Source organism: Gorilla gorilla, chromosome 20 (genome assembly GCF_029281585.2).
Source record: "Gorilla gorilla gorilla isolate KB3781 chromosome 20, NHGRI_mGorGor1-v2.1_pri, whole genome shotgun sequence".
NCBI lineage: Eukaryota > Metazoa > Chordata > Mammalia > Primates > Hominidae > Gorilla > Gorilla gorilla.
In genome coordinates, this window is record NC_073244.2 from 23,081,029 (window position 1) to 23,096,822 (window position 15,794).

A 15,794-nucleotide genomic window follows, 5' to 3' on the forward strand; every position below is an offset into this window, starting at 1 on the left:
GCCCGGTCCCAATACAACGTTTTCTTTTGGAGACAGTCTAGCTCTGTCGTCCAGGCTGGAGTGCAGTGGAAAAATCTCGGCTCACTGCAACCTCCACCTCCTGGGTTCAAGCAATTCTCCTGCCTCAGCCTCCTGAGTAGCTTGGACTATAAGTGTGCAGCACCACACCCGGCTAATTTTTGTATTTTTAGTAGAGAAAGGATTTTGCCACAGCGGTCAGGCTAATCTTGAACTCCTGACCTCAAGGGATCGCCTGGCTCAGCTTCCCAAAGTGTGGGGATTACAGTTGTGAGCCACCGCACCCGGCTCCAATAAAACTTTATCTACAAAAACAAGCCGTGGGCCAGACGTGGCCTCTGGGCTGTAGTTTGCTGACTCCTGCCCTAGAGCAGATGTACATGAAGGGCAATGAGAAGCCCGTGCAAAAATACGTTCTCCTTCAATGTGCAATGGTGGAGGAAGCAAAATGGGTTTCAACGTGAACCCCAAGTGAACACTCCCAGGGTAGGTGCTGTACATTGTGGCCTTCTCTGCATTCACCACCCACAGCTTATCACTTCGGCAGTGACTCCCAGCCTGTAGCCTTGTTTTCTAATACACAAAATCTGAACACAAACCAAGTGCCCATCAACTGGGGACTGGTTAAATTAATCATGGTATGTCTTTACAATGGCGTATTTGCAGTTATTAAGAATCATATTGTGATTGAGCACGGTGGCTCATGCCTGTAATCCCAGCACTTTGGGAAGCCAAGGCGGGTTGGGTCACTTGAGGGCAGAAGTTTCAGACCAGCCTGGCCAACATGGTGAAACCCTGTCTCCAGTAAAAATACAAAAATTAGCTGGGCAGGCACCTGTAATCCCAGCTATTCAGGAGGCTGAGGCATGAGAATTGCTTGAACCTGGGAGGTGGAGGTTGCAGTGAACCAAGATCACACCACCGCACTCCAGCCTGGGCGAGAGTGAGACTGTCTCAAACACACAAAAAAGAATGATATTGTGGTTCATGCCTGTAATCCCAGAAATACTGGAGGCCAAGGTGGGAGGTTCGTTGAGCCCAGGAGTTTGAGAGCAGTTTGAGCAACACAGGGAGACCCTGTCTCTACCAAAAAATAAAAAGAAAAAAATAATTAGCCTGTGGTACATGCCTGTGGTCCTAGGTACTTGGGAGACTGAGGTGGGAGGATCGTGGCTACAGTGAGCTCTCATCACGCCACCACACTCCAGCCTTGGCAACAGAGTGAGACCCTATCTTTTTTTTTTTTTTTTTTGAGACGGAGTCTCACTCTGTCACCCAGGCTGCAGTGCAGTGGCGCGATCATGGCTCACTGCGACCTCCACCTCCAAGTTCAAGAGATTCTCCTGCGTCAGCCTCCTGAGTAGCTGGGATTACAGGCGTGTGCCACCACACCTGGCTAATTTTTGTATTTTTAGTAGAGACGGGGTTTCATCGAACTCCTGACCTCGTGATCCGCCCGCCTCGGCCTCCCAAAGTGCTGGGATTACAGGCGTGAACCACCGCACCTGGCCAAGACTCTGTCTTTAAAAAAAGAAAAAAAAAGTTATTTTAGAAAACAACACATTTGAGGATATGGAAATATGGTTACAGTATCAGGTGAGAAAACCATGCTGGAAGATACTAAGATAACACTGCCAAAAGAAAATGTAAGCACCACACCTAGATGATTATGCACAGAAGAAAGGTTGGAAGGATATGTACCTAGGGTGATGGTCTCTGGAGAATGTGACTATGGGTGATTTATTTTTCCTCTTCTAGCAAGTATGCATTTGATAAGTTTCTTCAATGAATATGCATTAGTAGTTTAAAAAAAATTTTTCTTTTTTGAGACAGGGGTCTCACTGTGTCACTCAGGCTGAAGTGCACCACTCGGCTCACTGTAACCTCCGCCTCCCGAATTCAAGTGATTCCTCTACCTCAGTCTCCTGAGTAGCTGGGACTACAGGCACGTGCCACTATGCCCAGCTAATATATGTATGTTTAGTAGAGATAGGGTTTCACCATATTGGCCAGGCTGGTATTGAACTCCTGGCCTCAAGTGATCCACCCACCTCAGCCTCCTAAAGTGCTGGGATTACAGGCATGAGCCACCGTACCAGGCCTAAAAAATTTTTTCAAGCAAAGTAAAACAAACAAAAGCCACTTAAAGCTACACCAATGGTATTTAAGGATATTATGGACCCCTCCATAGTTATCTGCCCAAGGAAGCTAATGCCACAATAGAAGCCAATGAAGATCACAACACTGGTGCCAGGGGCAGCCCTGATCACAGTGGACAAAATATAATCCAAGTCCAGCAACAAGGTGGCTAAGGACCGATTTACTGACACTGCACCGTAAGTAAAAATGAGAACTGTAACACCTCCTAGCAACACAGCAAGTGTAAAGAAAATGATGCTGAAATGAACACAGCAGAACTCATCCTTCCTTATCCACTCTCAAAACATACATACAGGAATATGTAAAATGCTGCATGGGGATGGTGAAGACAGGAAAAGGTTTACCAGGCTGGAAACTGCGTTTTTTTTTTTTTTTTTTTTTTTGAGATGTTTTGCTCTTGTCGCCTAGGCTGGACTGCAATGGCGCTATCTCGGCTCACTGCAACCTCCACCTCCCTGGTTCAAGTGATTATCCTGCCTCAGCCTCCTCAGCAGCTGGGATTACAGGCGCACGCCACCACACCTGGCTAATTTTTGTATTTTTTAGTAGAGACGGGGTTTTGTCATGTTGGCCAGGTTGGTCTCGAACTCCTGACCACAGGTGACCTGCCCACCTTGGCCTCCCAAAATGCTGGGATTACAGGGTGTGAGCCTCTCACTGCACCCAGTCTGTTTGTAACTTTTTTTTTTTTTTTTGAGACAGAGGATCTTGCTCTGTCACCCAGGCTGGAGTGCACTGGTGCGATCTCAGCTCACTGCAACCTCCACCTCCTGGGTTTTTAAGCAATTCTCTGCCTCAGCCTCCTGAGTAGCTGGGATTACAGGGGGCATGCCACCACACCCAGCTAATTTTTGCATTTTTAGTAGAGACGGGGTTTCACCATCTTGGCCAGGCTGTTCTTGAACTCCTGACCTCGTGATCCACCTGCCTCGGCCTCCCAAAGTGCTGGGAGCCACCGCGCTGGCCTCTGTTTGCAATTTGTAAAAATGCTGTCATCAGCCTTTAATGGTGTGTGTGCAGACTGCACAAAGAAAAGTGGATGAGAAGACAGAAAACACACATGGTGATGATACCCACAGCAACAGGTGCTCTCAGGCACTCAGCCGCATTCGAGTTCATTGAAACTTACAACAACCTTAGGCACACACTGCTTGCAGGCCCACTTTAGAGATGTGGAAACTGAGGCTTGGAGAGGAGAAAGCAATTAGCCAAGGTCCCACTCAGAATGAGCTGAGATGGGATTTGTACTCACACCTAACTGACCCAGAACATTAGTGCTTAAACACTGTGAGACACTAGGCACCCAAACTTCAAACTCTGATAACCTCTGGTGCCAGTGAAGTTCTTGAAAAGCTTCCTTAAGAGACACAACCATGAGATTCCATTTTTAAAATGTACAGCAGCCACCAACCAGCATCTGAAAAAGCCACGCTGCTATTATTAACAATGAGACAACAGTTCTCTGGAGAAAAAGAGGACTATTGAAACAAAACCTCAATAACAGGATTCTCTTCTGAGAGCACGATTCATCCCCATAATGGACAAATGCCTCGCCTCATTGAGACCTCCGCTCCAGTCTGAATAAGGCAGGAAGGTTTCTTCACACCATTCATCTGGCTTGTGAGGGACCCAGCCAAGATCTTGACGTGCCTGTTCTGACAAGGACACCGGCCTCAGCAAAACCAGACCCAGCAGCTCCGATCTCTGCTACTTACAGACCTTGGGGTGATGCTTGGCTGAGATTTGGCAAGGAAATGAATTGCAGAAGTGATCAAGGAGAATTCCACAACCTGAGAGGCAGCAAAAGTGGACTTGACCCTGGTCTAGTAAGAGCCCACCATTAGCAATGACTCTTTCAATACTTTCAGGAGCAGCTCCAGTCAAAATTCCACTTGCTCAATTCTTTTTTTTTTTTTTGGAGACAGAATCTCATTGTGTCACCCAGGCTGAAGTGCAGTGGCTCAATCTCAGCTCACTGCAACCTCCGCCTCCCAGGTTTAAGCAATTCTCATGCCTCAGCCTCCCGAGTAGCTGGGATTATAGGTGCGTGCCACCATATCTGGCTAATTTTTCTATTTTTAGTAGAGATGCGATTTCACCATGTTGGCCAGGTTAGTTTCGAACTCCTGACCTCAAGTGATCCGCCTACCTCGGCCTCCCAAAGTGCTGGGATTACAGGTATGAGCCACTGCGCCCAGCCCCACTTGCCCAATTCTTGACCATCATTTATTGAGCTAAATCCAAAAAGGAAGCTCTACCACTGACTCTTTTCTTTCTCATGGCCTCCAAAATTGAATCCTAGGTTTTTCCAGCAGGGTAAATTCAAAAGGACTCAGGTTGGAAATTGACTTCTTGGTTAAAAAAAAAAAAGTATAAACAAAAGGTCCTTTTTAGAAATGAGGTTTATTTTCAAGGCTACTCAGTCCTAAAAGCCTGCATATTTACTTTTTTTCCTTCCTCCAGGTTTACCTCCAAGTCAGGATTTCAAAAACCACCAACATTCAGGCTCATTCTTATTGGTATAAACAAACAAACAAAAAAACCAGACAACAAAAAACTCAACAAGCAAATCACACAGTTGTGGGATTCAGCGCCAACCCCGGGCGTTTCATTTTGGCAACGAAACCAGGATTCCCTTTCAAAGAAGCTTCTGGAAAATGCTATATTTCCTAGATGGAGGCCCCTGGTTTTTCAACCTCAAAATCACCTACTCAAAAAGCAGACTCAGAAACCCAAGGTTTTAGAACATGGTCCCAATGTCACCACATCATAAAATCACTCTCATTCCTGCAACTGTACAATGAATGGCTCCCAAAGTCATTTTATTTAACAAAGGGGTCAAGGCAGAGGAAAGTTTCCCTTAATATCCCCACAACTGCTCCACATGTCTTCTGTGGAAACACTTCACCAGGAACTAGCTCAACACTCTTGCTAACAATTTAGTGTCTATACAGGAAGGCTGGTGTCTCTGTTACAGGTGGCCCGTTCCTTAAAGCCTTTAGGGTTAATCGCAGCTGCACTGAATGGCCAAGCAGACCCTCTTGGGATGTGAAAGGAGTTTGTTAACAGGGCCCCTGGCTGGGCCCAGAGGCTGTCAGACTCAGCAAGTAACACTGAATGTCCAAAAACACGGCTGTGTTAAACTAACAAGCCAATCCTTCTGCTCAGATCTCTGGATAGAAATGATTTTTCTTTTATCTATGGGGAATGCAATTTCATCACAGCCCCTTACATAAACGCTCCTGAAACCCTTTCAGTAGACAGCATTTCAATTCAGAGACCAAAGTGAAACTATCTTTGAAAATAGGGACGTGGCTGGGAAACCATGCACACCTCGACGAACACTTTTCCACCCACCACAAGCTTGGACTTTCTGGGAAGGTTGTCAGTTTTCTGTCAAAAACATTCTTGAAGTCATCAGGAATGGAGGAATGGAGACTCAGCATCCCGGGAAAGTGAGTTCCTGGTTTCATCGCTAGGATTCAAGAGCCGAACAGCCTGGAGAAGTCAGAGGGCAGAAATGTCTGTGAGGATAGGAGGTGACTGTTCTAAAAATATTGTCAGAGATTATTTTACATGACTATTACCTATTACTTAGATGATTTTACATGATTGTCTGATTTTTTTAAAGTAACCTGTGATCCACCTGTGAATATAATTAACAATATTGAACTACACAGTTAAAAGAAGAATATACTCTTTTTTTTTTTTTTTAGACAGAGTCTGGCTCTGCCGCCCAGGCTGGAGTACAGTGGTGCGATCTCGGCTCGCTGCAACCTCTGCATCCGAGATTCAAGCGATTCTCCTGCCTCAACCTGCTGAGTAGCTGCAATTACAGGCGCCTGCCACCAAGCCAGATTAATTTTTGTATTTTTAGTAGAAATGGGGTTTCACCATGTTGGCTGGGCTGGTTTCGAACTCCTGACCTCAAGTGATCCACCCGCCTCAGCCTCCCAAAGTGCTGGGATTACAGCGTGAGCCACTCCGCACAGCCAACACCACCACCCTATAAGGGAAAGCGGTACAGCTGTTAAACAAAAGATATATACAGGAACTTTCAGTATTATCTTTGCAACATTTCCACAAATCTAAACTCATTCCAAAATAAAAAGGTTATCTGAAAAAAATAAGAGTGCAGAAACAGCTGGATTTCCACATGCAAAAGAATAAAGTTGGACCCTTGCTTTATCTCATATAAAAAAATTCACTCAAAATAGGTCACAGACCTAACTATCCTCCAGAATCCAAACTACAAAACTCTTGGAAGAAAACTTACGTGTACATCTTTGTAACCTTGGGTTACACAATGATTTCTTACTATAATACCCAAAGCACAAGTGACAAAAAGAAAAAAACATAAACTCAACTTCACCACAGTTAAAAACTTTTTTTTTTTTTTGAGATGGACTCTCACTCTGTTGCTCAGGGTGGAGTGCCGTGGGGCGATCTCGGCTCACTACAACCTCTGACTCCTGGGTTCAAGTGATTCTCCTGCCTCAGCCTCCCGAGTAGCTGGGATTACAGGCACCCGCCACCATGCCTGGCTGATTTTTGTACTTCTAGTAGAGACAGTGTTTCACCTTGTTGGTCAGGCTGGTCTCAAACTCCTGACCTCAAGTGATCCAACCGCCTCAGCCTCCCAAAGTGCTGGGTTTACAGGCATGAGCCACCGTGCCTGGCCATTCACAATAAAAAACTTTTGTGCTTAAAATGACACCATCAAGAAAGTGAAAAGACAACATACAAAACGGGAGAAAATGCTTGCAAAATACGCACGTGATAATGGACTGCTAACGAGAATACACAAAGAACCCTTATGGATCAGCAATAACCCAATTTTTAAAAAGGGCAGAGAATCTTAAGAAGACATTTCCTCAAAGGAGGTGGACAAATGGCCAATAGGTACATGAAAATATGTTCAATATCATTAACCATCAGGGAAATGTGAATCAAAACCTTCGAACTGGCTGTGCACAGTGGCTCATGCCTGTAATCCCAGCACTTAAGGAGGCTGAGGTGGGTGGATCACTTGAGCCCAGGAGTTCTGGACCAGCCTGGGCAACATAGCGAAACCCAGTACTTCTTGTAGAGACAAGAAGTACAAAAATTAGCCAGGTGTGGTAGTGCACACCCATAGTCCCACTACTTAGGACGCTGAGGCCAGAGGATCACTTGAGCCCAGGAGGCAAAAGTTGCAGTGAGCTGAGATTGTGCCACTGTACTCCAGCTCCAGCCTGCGCAACAGAGTGAGACTCTGTTTCAAAAACAAACAAACAAAAAACTTTCATACCTACTAGGATGACTATAGTCAAAAGATTAACAGTAACAGAGTTGGCAAGGATATGGAGAAAGTGTAACCCTCGTAGGCTGTAGGTAGGAATGTAAAATGTTGTAGCTACTTTGGAAAACACTCTGGTGTTTTCTCAAAAGGATAAACACAGGCCGGCTTTAATCTCAGCACTTTGGGAGGCTGAGGTGGGTGGATCACTTGAGGTCTGGAGTTCGAGACCAGCCTGGCCAACGTGGTAAAACCCTGTTTCAGCCAGGCGCGGTGGTTCACGCCTATAATCCCAGCACTTTGGGAGGCTGATGTGGGTGGATCATGAGGTCAGGAATTCAAGACCAGCTTGGACAACATGGTGAAACCCCATCTCTACTAAAAATACGAAGAATTAGGCGTGGTGGTGCACGCCTGTAACCCCAGTTACTCAGGAGGCTGAGGCAAGAGAATCGCTTGAACCCGGGAGATGGAGGTTGCAGTGAGCTGAGAACGTGCCACTGCACTCCAGCCTTGGCAACAGAGCAAGACTCTGTCTCCAAAAAAAAGAAAATTATAAACGTAGTGTGATCATATAACCCAGCAATTTCACTCCTATATAGCTGATAACTAAAAACATAAATCTGTACAAAAACTTGTACATGAATGTTCTTGTCACCACTTTCATAATAGCTAAAAAATACAACCATTTCAACTGTCCACCAACTGACAGAGGGAAAACTGGGGAATAGTCATACAAGAGAATGATTCTGCCATGAAAAGGAATGAAGCACTGCTCCAGGCTACAACGTGGATGAACCTCAAAAACATGATGCTGAGTGAGAGGAGCTAGACACAAAAGGCCATGCAGTGTATGACTCCATTTATATAAACTGTCCACATGAGGCAAATCCACAGAGACAGGAAGCTGACGAGTGGTTGCCAGGGACTAAGGGAGGGGAAATGGGGAGTGACTGCCAATGGGGACGCAGTTTCTTTCTGTGTTGATGAAAATGTTCTGAAATTGGATAGAGATAGCGGCTGCACAATCCTGTGAATATTCTATAAAATACCGGATTGTGAAGACAGACTTCCACCTTTTACTTGTAAACCCTCTCCATGGTTCATTTTCTCCCTAACTTTTCCTCGTTATTTTATGAAAATTTCAACACACAGAAGAGTTGTGTTGAAACACACTGCCACCACCTACATTCTGCAATTAACACTTTGCTGTACCACGTACCTATCCATGTATCTAACCATTTATCTATATTTTTGATGTGTTTCAACGTAAGTTATAGATGACAGTGCTACTGATCCCTAAATACTCAGGGACGTTTCTCCCCTATTTCAGACTTTTCATAACTTCTTAAACTTTCCAAAGCTCAAACAACACAAGAGTGGGCACAGGGAGGTTGGGCACGGTGGCTCACGCCTATAATCCCAGCACTTTGGGAGGCCGAGGCAGGTGAATCATTTGAGGTCAGGAGTTCGAGACCAGCCTGGTCAACAGGATGAAATCTCATCTCTACCAAAAATAGAAATATTAGCCAAGTGTGGTGGTGCGTGCCTGTAGTCTCAGCTCCTTGGGAGGCTGAGGCAGGAGAATCACTTGAACCTGGGAGATGGAGGATGCAGTGAGCTGAGACTGTGCCACTGCACTCCAGTCTGGGTGAAAGAGCAAGACTCCACCTCAAAAAAAAAAAAAAAAGAAATAGGCACACGGAATATTGAACCATGCCCAGGCTCTGCCAATTTCCTCAGCCACTGCCACAGGGTCACCTCTCTACCCCCATCTGGAGTGGATCCTTCCAAGTCCCTGGCTAAACAGTGTTTCACTCCCATACTTAAGGCACTCATTTAAGGTTTATCCATGGTTACTGCATGCACATTACACAGCTGAAGTTAGGCTGCACAGACACAGTACCCTCCGGCCTTCTTCACTTTCAGAACGTTTCATTTCCCCATGCAGACAGAACCTTCTGGCACATCATCAGTGATGGTATTGTGACAGCCAGTCACATGGGCATCCTTCAAGTTACCTGATCCTTCCCCTGTTCTTGGACACTTAGGTGATTTCCAGTTTTTAAATATCCTGGGAAAGCCAGTCACTACCTCCCTGAGAGGGCCCTTTCTTGAGAGAATCTTCTCTCACCCATGGTCCCCAGTGAAAGAGTTGGCCTGGGTCAGGGGTTGGCACATTTTCTCTGTAACGGGTGACTGTTTACTAACAGTTCTGGCTCTGCAAGCCATGTGGTCTCTGTCACACAACTCAACTCCACCGCTTTGACACAGAAGCAGCCACACACATGAACTTTTGCGAAGTTCATTCACAAAAACAGGCAGTGGGGAGATTTGGCCTGTGGTCTGATGACCCTTGACCTAAGTGGTTACGGCAGAATCAAGAACCCCCACCCCAAATGGACCAGAGTGACACCAAGGTGGGCCAATCAGACTCTGCCCCAGGAAACAAAATCAGGACCCTGGGCTACTGACTATGCAGGTCTTGGAAAGTTGAGCTGGGAGGATGCCCGAGGCTGCTGTTCTGGTCACAGACTAGCAGATGAGGGAGTGAAGATGCTGGTCAAACAGGAGAGGATGATGAAGCAGGTGCATAGCAAAGACGAGAATGAGAGAAGCACACTGACTTCTTCCCTGCCCCAGGACCTTTGCAAAGATGAGAATGAGAACCATGCTGACTTCTTCCCTGCCCCAGGACCTTTGCAAAGATGAGAATGAGAGAAGCATAGTGACTTCTTCCCTGCCCCAGGACCTTTGCAAAGACGAGAATGAGGGAAGCATGCTGACTTCTTCCCTGTCCCAGGACCTTTGCAAAGACGAGAATGAGGGAAGAATGCTGACTTCTTCCCTGCCCCAGGACCTTTGCACATGCCACTTCCTGTGCCAACATGCTTTTCTCCAGCTCTGCAAATGGCAAACGTCTTCTTGTCCTTTAGGTCTTGATTTATTATTATTTGTTTGGAGACAGGGTCTTCTTCTGTTGCCCAGGCTGGAGTGCAGTGGCAGGATCTCAGCTCACTGCAACCTCTGCCTCCAGGGCTCAAGTGATTCTCCCACCTCAGCCTCCCGAGGAGCTGGAACTATAGGCAGGCGCCACTACACTCGGCTAATTTTTTTATTTTTGGTAAAGACAGGGTTTCACCATGCTGCCCAGGCTGGTCTTGAACTCCTGGGCTCAAGCAATTCTCCCACCTTGGCCTCCCAAAGTACTGGGATTACAGGCCTGAGCCACTGCCCCTGGCCCTTCCTACAATTTCATGTAAGTTCCTTGATCTCCTCACAAGCCTTCTTTGTTCCTAGGCAAGCCTCATACATGCCCTCAGATCCTCTCTGCCAGGTAGGATACCTTGGCAAGAGCCTTCCTGGGAATACATCACGGTCCTTGTGATGAGGGTAAAATGCCATCCTCCCCAGATCTCCTATGTCCTGGAAGCATCTTCGCAAACAGCCACTGGGGTGGCACGCAGACTGGACAGCAACCCCACATTCGGAGTCTCAATCACTCAGGACAGACAACTTTTTGTCCTCTCTCTTTCTGGGGGAAGCATACAGGGATGGACCCACAGAGGCCAAGAACACCAGATTCTCCCGTTGTGTCTTTTCCTAAATCCATTTACAGCAAATCTCACAATTCGTTAACAGTAGTATCAGAGTTATGGCCCCAGTGCTAGATGGAAAGGCAATCTGCTTGAGTTTTCTCAGCCTAATGAGAAAATGAAAAGCCAGAATTTAAAACAATAAAGTCTGAATACATTTCTGCTGGCTTCCAGCCCAGCTGGAGCAGGATCTGGCAGTGTGCTGGACATTTAAACCATATTTTCCACCTCGGCAGATGCAGCAGAGCTGGTGAGACGTGACAGGGCCATGGGCTCAGGGACAGCATCTCCTGGCAGCCCCTGCAGAGGTGCCGGGCATAGCCGGGGGCTGGAGAACTCCATGTTCCAATAAAAGTTCCAGCCCCATTTGGTGGGGACACAGGGACAGAGTTTAACCCCTTCAGATACTGGTTCCCTCACTTACTTATTTTGAAAACAGAAAGCAGGGCCGGGTGTGGTAGCTCACATCTGTAATCTCAGCACTTTGGGAGGCCGAGGCAGGTGGATCACGTGAGGTCAGGAGTTCAAGACCAGCCTGACCAACATGATGAAACCCTGTCTCTTGTAAAAATACAAAAATTAGCCAGGCGTGGTGGTGGGCACCTGTAATCCCAGCTACTCGGGAGGCTGAGGCAGGAGAATCGTTTGAAGCAGGGAGGCAGAGGTTGCAGTGAGCCAAGATCACACCACTGCACTCCAGCTTGGGCAACAGAGCAAGACTCGATCTCAAAAACAAAAACAAACAAACAAAAAAAAAACAGGGCCGTGCACAGTGGCTCACTCCTGTAATCCCAGCACTTTGGGAGCCCAAGGCGGACGAATCACAAGGTCAGGAGATCAAGACCATCCTGGATAACACGATGGAACCCCGTCTCTACTAAAAATACAAAAAATCAGCCATGTGTGGTGGCACGCACCTGCAGTCCCAGTTACTCGGGAGGCTGAGGCAGGAGAATCGCTTGGACCTAAGAGGCGGAGGCTGCAGTGAGCCCAGATCGCACCACTGCACTCCAGTTTGGGCGACAGAGCAAGATTCCATCTCAAACAAAACAAAAAAAATAAACAAAGAAAACAGAAAGCAGGATACAAGAGTGATGACTGAAAAGACAGAGAATGACCATCAGGTGGGTCACCCTGGAGAAGGAGACTAAGAGACGACACTGAAAGGAAAGGGCAGGCTGGACTCACACGATCATGCAGAACATCATGAAGATGTTCCACAGGGCGATGAAGATTCGAAAGTATCTGAGGCTCAGCAAGAATTCCCGGATGTTGTCACCTGGAAGAATCAGAAAGCACTTTTACGGCACAGCTAACATTCCATCCCTATTGCCACCTCAGCAGTGGATTTTTGTGACTTCCACCCACCCGGCGCTCGCTGCCTCCAACTTCGGCAACAGTGTGGCTTTTCCTTTTGGTTTCTCCCTCTTCCCTACCCTCAGCACTCAGGCTGTGTTTACCACTGACCAATCCCCTGAAAGCACCAAGCCCCTCTGCCTCTGATTGGCTCAAGAAGGGGCATGTGACCCAAGTCTGTACAATGAGAGTCTGCCCTGGGACTTTTCCCCCAACTACTGGGAAAGAGATACTTTCTGCCAGGCTTACTGAGCTGGGAAGAGGTAAGCTCAATAAACTCAGTGCCCACAGGCCAAATCCAGCAGGCTCTTCCACCTGTTTTTGGATGGCCTATGGGCTAATAGTTTTTACTTTTTTTTTTAAATATAAAGATGGGGTTTTGCTATGTTCCCCAGGTGGGTCTTGAACTCCTGGCTTCAAGTGATCCTCCCGCCTAAGCCTCTCAAAGTGTTGAGATTACAGGCATGAGTCTCCATACCCGGCTGGTTTATACATTAAAAAAAAAAAAAAAGAAGAAGTCTATTTTGTGAGACACAAAAATTACAAGAAATTCAAATCTCAGTGTCAATGAATAAAGTTTTATGGCACACAGCCATACCCATTCATTTAAATATCATGTCCTGCTGCTTTTGTACTACGACAGCAGAGCTGAGTCACATTGTTGTGCCAGACAGACACCATATGGCCCGCAAAGCCTCAGATATTTACTATGTGGCCCTCTACAGAAAAACATGCCAACCCCTGCTCTGGGGTCATATTTGCCAACCCTAACCAGTCTCACAGTAAAACCAACATAAAAGAAAGGGGAATTGAGAGCTGCAGAGAGTCAGATACTGACTCTAACCCTAACCCTAACCCCAACTCCAACCCCAACCCTAATCTTGAAGGACTGGTTTGACACCTAAACCCAGGGTGCCTGAAAACAATTCTGTTGGACGTTTCAATTTGCTTTAACCACTTTGAGCTGGGTTTGCAGTGTTTGTAACTAAAAGCATCCTAATTCAGGCAAGTGAAAGGGAAGGTGTTTCTTGGTGATGACTTACTCTGGTCCCCTTGAATGCCAAGGAACAGAAACCCCTCCGAGGGAAGGCAATTTAGTACGTGAAGACTCCAGAGACCTGGGTTCTAGACCCTTCTTCCAGGGTTTCCAGTCAATCACTCTCCCTCTCTAGCCCTCCAGAATGAAAAGAATGGGTCCAGATTAGGCCAGGCACGGTGGCTCACACTTGTAATCCCAGCACTTCAGGAGGCCGAGGCAGGCAGATCACCTGAGGTCGGGAGTTCGAGACCAGCCTGGCCAACATGGTGAAACCACGTCTCTACTAAAAATACAAAAGTTAGCCGGGTGTGGTGGTGCATGACTGTAATCCCAGCTACCCAGGAGGCTGAGGCAGGAGAATCACTTGAACCTGGGAGGCAGAGATTGCAGTGAGCTGAGATGGTGTCACTGCACTCCAGCCTGGGTGACACAGCAAGACTCCATCTCAAAAAAAAAAAAAAAAAAAAAAAAAGAATGGCTCCAGATTACGTGATCTACAAGGGTGCTACCCGAAGTATCTGCAGACTGGGGCTGCATGGCAAGTACAGCATACACAACACAAGCCCAGAAATTTCTACTTTTTCAGGGACGACAACCTGACATCCCTGCTCCATCCGAGCTTGTACTGAACACACCATCTTGCTGAAAATGGTTTAGATGAGCCTAGTATTATCTAGCCGACAGGGTTAGTCATGTGCAGCACAACCTGTATACAGGGCTGATCCAGCACAGACTAGAAACGTTAAATGCTTGGTCTGTTTCCAGGAAGTTTTGAGAGGCGCTGCTCAGCAAGACCCTTCCCCTAGCGAAGGATCGTGAAAACAGGACCTCCCACCATCAACAGATGCCAATCAAACGTTACTCATTCCAGGCCGGGTGCAGTGGCTCACAACTGTAATCCCAGCACTTTGGGAGGCCGAGGCAGGTGGATCACCTGAGGTCGCGAGTTTGAGATCAACCTGGGCAACATCGTGAAACCACGTTTCTATTAAAACTACAAAACAATTAGCAGGGCGTGGTGGCGCATGCCTGTAATCCCAAATCCTCGGGAGGCTGAGGCACGAAAATCACTTGAACCCAGGAGGTGGAGGTTGCAGTGAGCTGAGAGCACGCCACTGCACGCCTGGGCAACAGAGCGAGACTCTGTCTCAAAAAATAAAAAAAGGTTACTCATTCCAGGCAACAGCAGTATACAGGGGATACAGAAAGAAACAGACCGGTGGCTCTGCCCCAACAAGCATATGGGGAGGAGAAATACTAAACAAACATTCACATGTGACTGCTCTGGTGGGAAAGTTTGGGTGTCCCGGGAATACACACTGCGGAGACCCAACATGGCATGTGCATGGGGAAGGGTGGGAGGTAAAAAAAAAGCCTTTCCAGCCGGGTGCAGTCGCTCAAGTCTGTAATCCCAGCACTTTGGGAGGCCAAGGAGGGCAGATCACCTGATGTCAGGAGTGCGAGACCAGCCTGGCCAACGTGGCGAAACCCCATCTCTACTAAAAATACAAAAATTAGCTGGGCATGGTGGTGGGTGCCTGTAATCCCAGCTAATAGGGAAGCTGGGGCAGGAGAATTGCTTGAACCCAGGAAGCGGAGATTGCAGGGAGCTGAGATGGTGCCACTGCACTCCAGCCTGGGCAACAGAGAGAGGCTCCATCTCAAAAAAAAAACAACAAAAAAACAAAAAAACAAAAAACAGGCTTTCTGAGGAAGTGCCAGAGCTCCAAGTTCTGACCTCAAACATGGGCAGTTTAACAAATGTGAGCTCAAATCCTGCCTCTGTCCTTCTGCACAGGTGACCTGGTGACCTGGGACCATCCCTGCACTATCTATGTGTATTCCCTCTTGTGTCAATAGGGGTGTCAGGCAGCTAGGAAGACCTTAGCACACTGCCTGGCACGCATGACGCTCTCAACAAATGCAGCCACTATGGTATTACAGTTAAGCCAGGCAAAGAGGATGGAGGGCAAAGGGCAGCTCCCACAGGGGAAGCAGCAGGTGCAGCACCTGGGCTGGAAGGAGACTGGACACAGCAAAGCAGGAAGCTCCTGACAGAGCACTGGTGCCCTGCCTGGCATCCCTGTCACTGATGCTCCTGCCACTTTGTGCCAAATCTCCCGCCCACCGGAGCTCTGATTCAGATCTGTACAGTGCAACTCTAGGGCCTGGTAGTGCCTTCCACGTGGTGGTTAAGTAACACACGGCTGCTGAGTCAATGTATGAATGGATGGATAAATGGATAGACGGACAGATGGTCTAGTGATTGAGTGCACAACCGCTAGAGTCAGAAAAACCCAGGTGCTAATCCTGATTCTCACTGATTCCCTATGTGGCCACAAAAAAG

General features: G+C 47.2%; 1 protein-coding gene across 6 annotated transcripts in view; it reads right to left on the bottom strand.

Moving 5' to 3' along the window:
* Window positions 1–15,794, bottom strand: part of SMIM7 (small integral membrane protein 7) — a 30,148-nt gene that overhangs the window by 10,882 nt on the left and 3,472 nt on the right. For 2 of the 6 annotated variants that reach the window (XR_002003695.4, XR_008674208.2), the window contains exons 4-5: window positions 12,241–12,331; window positions 5,536–5,676 (exon numbers count right to left, since the gene is read on the bottom strand). Coding sequence is in view for 1 of the 6 variants with exons in the window: in XM_019015950.4 (XP_018871495.1) it covers window positions 5,661–5,676; window positions 12,241–12,331 (107 nt within the window). In the remaining 5 variants the exon portion in view is untranslated. Of the gene's footprint in view, window positions 1–4,562; window positions 5,677–12,240; window positions 12,332–15,794 lie in introns of those variants that run through there. The other 4 variants (XR_010131910.1, XR_010131909.1, XR_002003694.4 and 1 more) reach the window with 4 other exon arrangements.